At 49.9% G+C, this 12025-nt stretch overlaps 1 protein-coding gene across 1 annotated transcript; it reads left to right on the top strand.

The window, feature by feature from the left end:
* Nucleotides 1-1720: 1720 nt before the first annotated feature.
* NKX2-8 (NK2 homeobox 8) lies at nt 1721-3321 on the top strand. Its single transcript, XM_030854816.2, has 2 exons — nt 1721-1871; nt 2545-3321. Exons 1-2 carry the CDS (start codon nt 1721-1723, stop codon nt 3099-3101), a joined length of 708 nt encoding a protein of 235 aa, XP_030710676.1. The 3' UTR covers nt 3102-3321.
* Nucleotides 3322-12025: the final 8704 nt, after the last annotated feature.

Here is a 12025-nt window from a genome sequence, read left to right as displayed (position 1 = left end):
GCGTCAATCACGCATTATTTCGCACTGAACAAATGCAAAATCTTGACTGGAACAAATGCTTCCAACAGGTCCGGGACGTCGAGCTCCATTTCCCCTTTGTCCGCGGCCTAGCAGTTGGCCCGTATTGGGGTTGCCTCCGCCCGACCACCCAGCGCGCAGCACAGCCCCGGGCGCCTCGGGCACGCTTGACAGGGAGGCTGCTGGGGAGGTGCGCCGGGTCGGGCGGGGCAGCAGCAACTGCACGGGAGCCAGGTCCGAGTTCAGCTCAGGTGGAGCCAGGATTGCAGGGGCGGCCACCCAAGTGACGCGGCCCTCACCGAAATTCAACAACCTACTACCCGAACCACTGGCTGCAGGAGGAGAGGCCTCTGGAAGCGCGCTCTCTCAGCCCTCGTCTGAGGCGTGGCCACCACGAAGCCACGGGCCAACAAAACGTATCCATGCCCTGACAGGCTCCTGGCACCTTCTACCCGGATCATTTCTTCGGGTGGGGAACTATAAGATGGGAAACCCCGGGCAGGCAGTCTTTTCTGCCCGGCGGGCGCAGTCCTAATTCCCACAATCGGTCCCTTACCAGACCAGGACGGGCAGCTCTGGCGGAGCAGAGAGCCCAAGTCACCCGAGGCCTGTATCTCCAGCCCCCAGCCTAACGCTGAGGCTACGGAACCCAGGCGCACAAGGGGCGCCAGGAGACCTGGCGACGCCAAGGAGGCAGCGACGCCCTCGTAGGCCGCCCTTGGAAACGCCGTCGCCCATGGGGCCTAGAGGGGGGGCCTGGCCCCGCAAAAGCCAGCCACCTGGCGGGAGGAGGAAAACGAGGCTAGCACTTGGGGAGAGAACAGTCTGGCCTAATTCCGCCTCCATTTTGCTGATCTGGAGCAACCGGCGCCGAGCTGGGGCCCCCCGGATGCTGCCAGCCCTTCCCCACCACCCCTGAAGTTGTGGGAGACGTTTGGGGTGTGGGAGGTTCCTAGCGGCCTTCAAAACCCTCGGCACAGACGCCGGCGGGGCCAAGCCACTCCTCTGTGCCCGCCTGAAACTTCTCGCCTCTGAATCCTCAGACGGGCCCCACCAAAAAGAAAAAGAGAGCCCGCCAGAGTTTAACGCCGTCTTGTAAATCACTTTCCGGATAATTGCGGGAAACGAACGCTCCAGCAAACAAGCGCGAGGAATAAAGCAAACAGGGAATAAATTCCTGGGTGCTCATAAACCCACCCATGCCGCCCCCACCCTTCCCAGCGCCCCCGCGGGGCCAGGCCCGACGTCAGCCCTGGAGGAGGAGGAAGCTGGGACCGGCGGTCGGTGGCCACTGCTCGCCACCCAAGATGTTATTCTTTGGCAACAATCCCCATTATCTGTCCCCACTTTGGGCTAATCAGACAGAATCGCTAATGCGGAGGGCTGCTTCCTGCCGCCTCTGGGAGGTAACGGGGCGCCCGAGGGGCGGGGGACGGGGCGGGGCGGGGGGCGGAGGTGGCACCTTCCGGGCTCGCCGGGGCTTTGGTCCCGCACGCATTCAGGTACTTGACACTCGGGAGTCCCGGACCTCGCCCGGGTGGGAAGAGCTGTTTATATAAACAGGGATTCCACGGTAGATGCCCTAATATCTCGGCAGCCAGTGCATGGCGTGCGCCTCTCACGCCCACCCATAGGAGCGGCGTCCCCGGCCGCCCCTCGGTTCCCAGCCTGCCCTGCCCCCGCCTCCTTCCCCTCCTCGGCCATGGCTACCTCTGGACGCCTCGGCTTCACCGTGCGCAGTCTCCTGGACTTACCGGAGCAGGACGCGCAGCACCTACGGAGGCGGGAGCCCGAGCTACGCGCCCCCGGCCCCTACGCCACCTGGCTGGAATCGGAGCGCGGCCACTACCCCTGTGAGTGAGCGGTGGACGGCGGCAGGGGTGGAGGCGAGGGAAGTGGGGAGCGCAGAGCCAAGCCCCCGGCCCTCGCAGGGCTGGGAAGCGGAAACCCCAGCCCAGGGTCTGGGTTTCCTCAGTGTCGGTCGGTCCCAGAGGCTCTGTCCTCTTCAAACCCCTATGCCAGTTGGCACATCTTGAGATCAGATCCCTGCGCCTGACACTAACGCCCGGGATTTGGGTTTCTGTTTCTAGGGGTCAGAATATTTAAATATTTAAGACACCGCCCTTAAGTGCCTGAAACAGTGGCCACGTTCTCCCGGCCTCGGTTTGGGATGGGCAGTACTGGCGAGCCTGGATTCAGGGCTTTGTAAACCTCGGCAAACCGCAGTGCAGTCGACCTGGAAGTGGCCCGTTTTGGTGAGGCAGCTTGCAGTGAATTCGTCTGCCAGCGCAGCGACCAGGGCCGACTTGTTTTAACGCGGGGTGGGTTTCTTTGGGGGCGCGATCCCAGGTTGTGGTGTAAAAGGTTATCGTATTCGGAGAGGTGGGTGTTCAGATATGGGCCCAGGGAAGGAAACGGCCTCATCCCAAAAGCCGCGGGCGAGTGGGTCGGCGCCCGCACGCGAGAGGCGGCCGGCCCGCAGAGGGGCCGGCGTCTCACCAGGCCGTGTCTCCTTTGCGTCCCTAGCCTCGGACGAGAGCAGCCCAGAGGCCAGCCCGCGGGACTCGTCGCAGCGGCCGTCCGCTCGGCCTGCGTCTCCGGGCTCGGACGCCGAGAAGAGGAAGAAGCGGCGGGTGCTGTTCTCCAAGGCGCAGACGCTGGAGTTGGAGCGGCGCTTCCGGCAGCAGCGCTACCTGTCAGCGCCAGAGCGCGAGCAGCTGGCGCGCCTGCTGCGCCTCACGCCCACGCAGGTCAAAATCTGGTTCCAGAACCATCGCTACAAGCTGAAGCGCGCGCGCGCGCCGGGAGCCGCGGAGGCGCCCGACTTGGCAGCGGCAGCCGAGGTTCGCGCCGCGCCCGGCCTGCTGCGCCGCGTGGTGGTGCCCGTGCTGGTGCGCGACGGGCAACCGTGCGGCGGCAGTGGCGAGGTGGGCACGGCCGCCGCCCGGGACAAGAGCGGCGCGACCCCGGCAGCCGCCTGCCCTCTGCCAGGCTACACGGCCTTCGGTCCCGGCTCGGCGTTCGGCCTCTTCCCCGCCTACCAGCACTTAGCGCCCCCCGCCCTGGTCTCCTGGAACTGGTGAGGCAGCCGCGGGGCGCGGGCACCTGGGGCTTCGCCGGACTTGGGGTGCGCTCTGCGCCCGGAGCAGGGATAGAGCCGGAGACCTGGAGCGCGTCCTGGGCCCCTCCTCCTTCGACGCGGGGGTCCCCTGCCCCGCCCTCATCAAACAGCGCACCCGGAACTCTCGCCAAGATACCCCCTCTCCTCTTCCCTCGACCGCCAGACCCAGAGCTAGATTTTATTGCTTGAACCTTATTTGTACATTTTAAAATAGCTATTTGTATGGGGAGCGACGTATTTTAAAAGAAATAGAGTATTTTTCCTCTTTGTGGTGCGAGAATAAAATGTGTAGGGTTGGGTCCCCCTGTGTGCCTGCCGGGAACGAAGGTGGGAGCTGTGCTCTCCCGACCAGAGTTCGGGGCGCCGGCCCACTCCTTGACCGGCCAAGTTAAGGCCCACCCCGAGCTGGGCCGAAGGGCAGATGGCAGTCCCCACACGGCTTTAGGAAGATACGGGGGGAAGGGGGGAAGGGAAAGCAGAGGCACCCCTGGGGTACCTATTAGCGGGAGGTGGCTGTGCCCCCGAAGCGAGACGGAGGCCCCTCTGGGCTCCCGGAGCTGCTGGAGCTTCTAACACCAAAGGTCAACCGAGTCGGCCACGACAGGGCATAACGACGAGAGGGCGTAATGAGCTTCTCCCTTAGGATTGTCCGGAGAAGTGCCAGCGGGGCCCGGGCTGAGCGTGCGGCGCCGGGGAGCAGCCCAGGCCTGACTGCTAGCCACTCGTTTCCGGAGTGTGGCAGTGAGGTCTCAGGGATCCGAGGAGTATGCGGGCATCTTGTAACCCCCAGCTGAGCCTGCGCGTGCCTCACTTGGCTGGCAGCTGTGATTTTCTGCCTCTTCTTGGTGTAACACCCGGCCAGGGTGGGATGGGGAGTGGATGACGCGGTGAAGAAATTAAAAGGTGGCGGGGAATGACCCAGTTCAGGGGCTGCCAGCGGAGGGAGGACAGCCCTGGGGGCCTGACATAGGTGTGAGATCCGCTGGTCGGGCTCATTTCACCCAGGGTCCCAGTGTACACCCGGGTGGGGGACCTAGTGTTCTACTCTTCGGGCTTGTAACTGCTCTTCGCTTGGGTATCCCCTCGGTATCAGTAGCCGCAGGGCCTCCCATGCAGTGCAGTGGTCACTCTCTCAGAGAAGTGAGGACCTTCCTCTCTGCCAGCCACTGAAGGGAGAGTCGAGTGAAAAGAGCAGTCTTGGGTATCAGATCCAGGGGAGAGAGTAAGGGCTCGATGAGGTCTATGAGGAGTAGGCATTGGGTCTTTTTTTGGGCTTTAGCTTTCTGGTCCCAGGAGGAAATGGAGGAGGAGGTAGGAGGTGGGTAGCTGAGGCAGTGTTATCACCTTGGATTTTGGGGGGGTGGAGAGAGAAAGGAGGGCAGAGGGGGAAGGGAGAGGGGTGTTTGGCTCTCAGCTGCTGGCCACCTTGCCTTCCATATGGATGCGGTTATCTTAGAAGAATCTCGATCCTTAAACCTCCTTTTGTCTTGGGAACTGAAAAGGGCATTGTCAGGCCTGAAAAGGACCTAGACAAAATCCGCACTGTTCCGATTCAGGACTCTGTTTAATCAGTCCCTGGTGACAATGTAGTGGGTGTTAGGGTGGACAATAGTATCTTTTTAAACCTTGTGGCCTTCAGGAAGACAAAGGGCTTGAATTTCATGGGCTTACAACTTCAATTAGAACAGTGCCAGTGTGCCTGGGAGATTATCAAATTTGTATCATAAAACCTCTTTCTAATAAATGATTGCTGGTGTGGGAGCCTGGAGGTTGTAAGACATATATTGGAAACTGCCCTGGGGACTTCCCAGTTAGCCCTGGCAGAACAGATGGGAAAGAAAAGGAGGGAAAGATTTCTGAAGAAGGCCAGGCTCAGCATGTGTCCCTGCCGTTAGCTGGCTGGGTGCTTGCCTCTTCCTTGCTCTCCCTCCTGAAGGGGTGTTTCTCCAAGAATGAAGGTAAAGATTTGTAGCTCGTTTTCTGCTATTGGTGGTGACAAAGACCTGAATATTATTGGAGAGAAAGTGCAAAATCACCACCTGTTCAGTTTCTGGCCTTTTCTTTCCCGGAGCTCCAGAGAAAGTAGGACTTGGGGTATGCAAAGCAGGGAGAGTCTATTAAACATGAGGCCCATAGGACTAAGGGATCTGGACTATGGAGAGACTCTTCCCAGGAGGCTCTTTGGGAGAGCATGTCCTCAACCAGATTCACCCAGAGGTCTAACCAATATGAAAGACCATTTTTTTGCTTTCCAGAGAGGTGGTCACAGCCATGGCAATCCAGCCTGTGTCCTGGGCAGGAGAAGGGCAGACATTTCTTATGGCATTAGCATCAGGATCCCTCATGTCTACACTGTTACCCACTTCCTTCTGCTCCTTTTCCTTTAAGCCCCTTCCTTTAGAGAGGAAAAGCCATAGGGGAGAGTTATTAATGTACTGCCATCACCACCCACCCGTTTTTGAGACTCAGGCTGTCCTTTATCTTCTGTTCACACCTGTGATAAGCTGGAAATAATAAATGTCAATTTCCTTTCTGATGTAAAAGATCAGTTCCTCCAGGGCTCTGATGAGAGCAGCTAAACCCAAGGCCTCTCCCAGCAGCTGTGAGAACTGTGAGAATCTCCCTCCCCAGATGAGACTATTTCATACCTGTCACCCATCACCAATATCACAAGGCAGATTCACACTCGGCAAACTTTTATTGAAACATACTGTGTTCCAGGCATTGTCCTAGGCACTTTCACAGCTGATCTCGCAGAAACCTTATGCATGGCATATATAACACACCCATTTTGCAGATAAGAAACTGAGGCTCAATGTGTAGGAGTGACTTGTGCAAAGCAGTTGTAAACCTCACAGAATGTTATCGTTGTCCTCGGCTGCCCACATTTAAGCCACCCTGTAAACTGCCATTAAAGCGGGCAATTGGAATCTTGATGTGGCGACAGCATGTACTACCCAGCCATCATAAACTTGTCTTGTGGATGGTCTGGAAGGATGGGAAAGCATGCTAAAAGTACCGTACATGGCTTAAGGCCACTCACAGAAACGGGATATCACAGTAGTTGCTAACATTATTGATGTTCCTGTGTATGAGGCAATATTCTAAATTTTTTAATTATATTAACTCATTCGATCTTCACAACAACCCCATAAGATGGTACTACTGTTACCACTTTACAGATGAGGAAACTGAAGGCCAGAGAGGTTATAAGTAGCTTGTCCAGGATCACACAGCTAGTAAGTGACAGAGGAGATCTGAACCCAAGCAGTCTAGCTCTAGATCTCATGCCTTTAACCACATGGTGGGAATTATTTCCCATTTTTTGTTTTATTTCTCCCAGTTGACAGTCTTGGTTACCTTATAGACACTTCTGTAAGAGACATGTTTGTTGTTTTGTTTTTGAGCAGTGTTATTAAAGGATTATATAAATTTAGATTTTTAAAAATATCTTCTGGGGACGTCCCTGGCGATCCAGTGGTTAAAACTTCACCTTCCAATGCAGGGGGTGCAGGTTCAATCCCTGGTTGGGGAGCTAAGATCCCACATGCCTTGGGGCCAAAAAACCAAAACAGAAAACAGAAGCAATATTGTAACAAATTCAATAAAAACTTTAAAAATGGTCCACATCAAAAAAACATCTTAAAAGAATATCTTCTGGATAAATTGACCCTTTATTCTTATGAAATATTTCCCTTTATTTCTAGGAATCCTTCCTAACTTTATGTTCATAGTGGTATAGATAGATACTCCAGCTTTCTTTTTTTCATATATATCTTTACTGGAGTATAATTGCTTTACAATGTTGTGTTAGTTTCTGCTGTACAACAAACAAAGTGAATCAGCTATATGTATACATATATCCCCATATCTCCTCCCTCTTGAGCCTCCCTCCCTATCCCACCCCTCTGTCACAAAGCATTGAGCTGATCTCCTTGTGCTATGCAGCAGCTTCCCACTAGCCATCCATTTTACATTTGGTAATGTATATATGTCAATGGTACTCTCTCACTTGGTCCCAGCTTCCCCTTCCCCCGCTGTGTCCTCAAGTCCATTGTCTACGTCTATGTCTTTATTCCTGCCCTGCCACTAGGTTCATCAGTATTGTTTTTTTAGATTCCATATATGTGTGTTAGCATACGGTATTTGTTTTTCTTTTTCTGACTTACTTCACTCTGTATGGCAGAGTCTAGGTCCATCCACCTCATTACAAATAACTCAATTTCGTTCCTTTTTATGGCTAATATTCCATTGTATATATGTGCCACATCTTTATCCATTCACCTGTTGATGGACAGGTTGCTTTAGGTTGCTTTCATGTCCTGGCTATTGTAAATAGTGCTGCAATGAACATTGTGGTACATGACTCTTTTTGAGTTATGGTTTTCTCAGGGTATATGCCCAGTAGTGGGATTGTTGGGTCATACGGTAGTTCTCTTCTTAGTTTTTTAAGGAACCTCCATACTGTTCTCCATAGTGGCTGTATCAATTTACATTCCCACCAACAGTGCAAGAGTGTTCCCTTTTCTCCACACCCTCTCCAGCATTTATTGTTTCTAGATTTTTTGATGATGGCCATTCTGACTGGTGTGAGATGATATCTCGTTGTAGTTTTGATTTGCATTTCTCTAATGATTAGTGATGTTGAGCATCTTTTCATGTGTTTGTTGGCAGAGAGACATGTTTTTAGCATCTTTGTGTCTCTCGGTCTGTCTCTACCCTTCTCTCCTCCCTCCCTCCTTCTCCATCTACCTACCATACCTCCAGCTTTTGGACACAGCCTCTGTGTTTCCCCTATGTCTGTTTGTGTGCATTCTTGTTCAGCTCTCAATGAAACACACTTCTGCAGGTCACAATATTTTCCTGTGACTATCATTCCACCATTCTTCTTCCAGAAAAGCATCTGCTGCCACTTCGTTGACACCAATTGTCCACTGAGCGTTTGGTTGCTGCTGACTCTGATAAGCTCCTCTAAGCTTTCCCAACCCCCAGGCCCAGATCCCTGGGGAAAAGCCCAGATCCCTGGGGAACTTTATGACTTTGGCTTCCCTAGCCCTTTCCCCAGTCATCTTTTTCCTTCCTATGTCTCTAGTGTTATCTTTATTATTAAATATCATCCTCTTCATATTTTCTCTCTCTTCTCTTGTAAACATTTTTACTTCATCTCACTTAAGTCTCTTGTGGTTGGAGATAGCAATTTTCACTTCAATTTTCTTTCCTCATTGTTCAGAGGATCTTACATCTTAACACATCTCTTATCTGACCAATTTAGCACTTTAGAATCTTAGATAATGTGCTACTGATGGGTTGGAAGTTACTTGAGCTCAGCTTAACCTATACCTTCCCTTCTAACAATGGTGTTTAGTTGTTTATTATTCTCTTGCATTAACACAATTAATTGTTGCCTCTTCAACCCACATGCACTTCACTACCTTTAAAACATTTTAGACTTAGGAATAGAATGCCCAGGCAGGATAACTATGGACTCGGCATGGTTAAATTGTTTGTTAACCATGTTTACCTGTTCTGGGAGTTTCAGTTAACCAGTCTAGGCAGGTTATCTGTTCAATGAATAACAGACAGTCAGAAGAGCTTTTGGAAGGCTAAGGAAGTACTGTCCTTACCACAGGGCATGATCATTTCTATGGATATGATTGTATCACTTAGTATTCAAAATTTGCATGAGAAATTGTATCCCTCCAGGTCACTCATCAGCATTTCTGGGAGTGGATTTATTTTCAGAAGTCCAATTCTGCCCCTAACTCCCCTCCAATGCCCGTGCCCAGACTAATAACCAAAGGTATGTGACATTCCCCTTTCTCCTGTATTCCCACCATTCGTGTTACTCAGTCTCTAAGCTCACTGAAGATGTGAACAGTATTCCCTTCAATGCTGATCCACAGAGCGGTGTTTTAACCAGGAAGAATCAGTTAGGCTATTAAACAGTCACACATCCTCCCCCAAATTTTAAGCATAGGGGTTCTTAGTTTTCCCAAGTATGTCCAGCAGAGAGTTCCTGTTGTTTATCCAGAAAAGTAACATCAGATTTAGAGGCAGAAGATCATATTCTCTTCAATACCCTGCCCTATGGACCAATTAAAATCCCTAGGTCTTTATTTTGGTCATGTAATTTCAAAAGCTGCCATAGTTTCAGTATAGTTTCTGTGAGTAGGGTGTTATGGAAAGAACATGTCAAGGGGACCTTGGTCATGCTTCATGTCCCCTTGCATTCTGACTGGGTGGTCCTTTATGAGTCAGCAGGTTTGCAAATGCATTTCCCCAGCTACAAGCTCTGAATTGGACTGTCTCTCTTCTCTTCTTGCAGTACCATCTACCCCCTCCTTCTCCTTTCCTAGGGGCTGGACAGGACACTTGACAGAATGCACTAGGAAGAGGAGTGGAAGCTGCTTGCAAATTAAACCAGAGACTAAAGTGCCCAACAATCCATTCAAAGGGCCCTTGAATCTCTCACCTGAGATGTCTGTTATACCCTTCTTCTCCAGCTTTGTTCAAGGCTAGTGTTTCAAGCAGTGCTTCCTCCTAAAGAAGTTATCTGTTTAGGTTTAAATTACCTCTTGGGGGGGGTAAATTTCAACCAGAGGCAACCCTGAGTCATTGTAACGTATCAGGGTCTGACAGTCAAACAAGTATCAGTGAAATGACAGGAAATATTGGTTTTTTTAACCACAAAACTGAAATTCAGAGCAAGAGACACAAAACACCAGGAGAAGACAAAAGAAACCTGGTTTAGTTTCTGCTTTTCTGAGAAAGTGACTGCTTTTCTGAGAAACTGTTTTTCCTGCCTAATCACACTGATGGATTCAGTCATCCATCTGGCCAAGTGTTCAACGGCGCTCCTAGTTCACTGTAGGGAACGTTTTGTATTTAACTCAAGTCAAAACGTAGAGATAGAGTAGGATTTTCTTATTTTCCATATTTGGGGATGAAATATTATCTTAGATAAGGTTAATCATTTTATCAGTTTGGGGGTGTGTGGGAGCAGAGGCAACCAATAGAATGAAATGGAGCTCCCAGGATTTTGTTTTCCAGAAAACGTTACAAGAATCTTCTTCACCTAACTTGTCACTGATTGAGAGGAAAGTGAACATGTGCTCAGATTTCTTCAGGTATGCTTAACAGTTGAGCGACCTGATTCCACAACAGTCCCTTTAACTTTAAATATGTAAATATTCTATACATGCATATAATACACATATAAGTGGGATGGAAGCAGATTTTGGAAATGTTCAGTTCTTTTAATGAGAAAGAGAACCTCTAATTTATAGTCTTACTTGTCAGACCCAGGTAGGATGGATAGTTCGTTATTCTCAATCTAAAAATATTTTCTTTGTAAAATAATTTGGAAAATACAGGAATGTATAAATAAGCTATGGTCTTAAGGATACTTATTTTCATATGACATTTGGTTTCTCATGATTATAGTAGTGATACGATGAATAGGAGATTGAGGTGAGCTATTGAAAGTGCAGGGATACATCTCATTTGTATCACTGTAAATTACAACCACAAAGAGAACCCAGATCATATTGGCTTGGAAAGAACAATCGTCCTCTATCCTTTAGTTTCCTCTTCTTTGCAGCCTCAGATTGTCTCCTGCACCAAGAGTCATGCACTGGGAATCATACCATTTCTGCCTTTAACAAGGTAAAAACCAGACTGTGAAGTGATTCAAAAGGACATAGACAGGAGGAGCTGGCTGTTTCTTACTTGATATGAGTTCAAACAGGGCAATACGGTTTCCAGGGGAGATGTAATTCACCAGCTTCTGGTAAATCGTGGACTTCCGAAAACTCCACTACCCAAAACCCATGTCTGTGAAGCCTTAGAAGGTAGAGGAATTATCAATTGATTTTAGAATTTTTAGTTGCCTCCAATCCCTCTGAAAAGGCACTTTTGCAGTTTAACATGAACTTTCTTCCTCCATTGCCACTATATGATGCCTCAGCCAGCTAATTTTCAGACAACAGAGGGAGGCTGCGAAACTTGTCTAATCTTAGCCATCTAGGTGTAGGGATTCCCAGGATGGTGAGAACTCTAACTTCTTAACAACTAAGGACTCCATGGGGACTCTGGGGCCCAATTCTGCACAGATGTGGTAACAGCACATCATTGCATATAAAGAAGACAAAAGCCAAAATATCTACCAAAAGTCCAAATTAGTTCTCTTTAAATTGACCCTTACCCCTATGAACATAGGTATCTATGGCTGCTTTAACAAGGCTCTTCTTTCCCATAACCTCATGACTTATTGAAGACTTTCCTTCATCCTCTTTCTAGGAGGTCTTCAGCAAGACCTCCTCGCTTCCCACGTCTCTTTGCACACTAAGGCTTTGAGCCCTCTTATTGTCTCAGGGAAGTCCACTGTGCTTCATCATCCAGCCGTCGTCCTCCTGCCTTAGAACTTTTTTTAGACTAATGTTTTGCTCAGAAATGCCCTAGTCTATAAGTCACTACCTCTTTTTCTTTCTGCACATGGTTACAGTTGCAGAACTCCTTCCTTGTCTGTAAAGCTTTCCCTAACTGATTGGAACATAAGTCACCTGAGTCCATCCTATGTACAGCTGCAACAAACTCAGGACTCCTTCATTCTGAGTGCAGTAGGATAGAGTGGAAAGAACATGGACTTGAGAATTGAGCAATCCTTGATGTGGAAAGAGAGAACTGAATGTTGGTTGTCACATTGATTGTGTAAAATTATTTTTCACCTCAGTCCCTTAGACCATCATCTAGAGCTAATACCACCTACCACACTTGATTAATATGAGTGTTAAATGCATGAATAACACCTGCTAGTTGGCAGTGCATAAACGTAGTCCCTACTCCATTCTACAGACATGCATCCAATGTTATGTTCACTTTGTTTTA

This window comes from Globicephala melas, chromosome 2, assembly GCF_963455315.2.
Source record: "Globicephala melas chromosome 2, mGloMel1.2, whole genome shotgun sequence".
NCBI lineage: Eukaryota > Metazoa > Chordata > Mammalia > Artiodactyla > Delphinidae > Globicephala > Globicephala melas.
The sequence above is the reverse complement of the archived record's forward strand: the minus strand, read 5'-3'. Positions and strand labels throughout refer to the sequence as shown.

What these genes read in the sequence shown, in the direction of transcription:
- NKX2-8 (XM_030854816.2), top strand. Translation starts at nt 1,721, where the DNA reads ATGGCTACCTCTGGACGCCTCGGCTTCACCGTGCGCAGTCTCCTGGAC. An exon ending in GGAGCGCGGCCACTACCCCT is followed by an intron (nt 1,872 to 2,544) that starts GTGAGTGAGCGG and finishes TTGCGTCCCTAG; the next exon opens with CCTCGGACGAGAGCAGCCCA.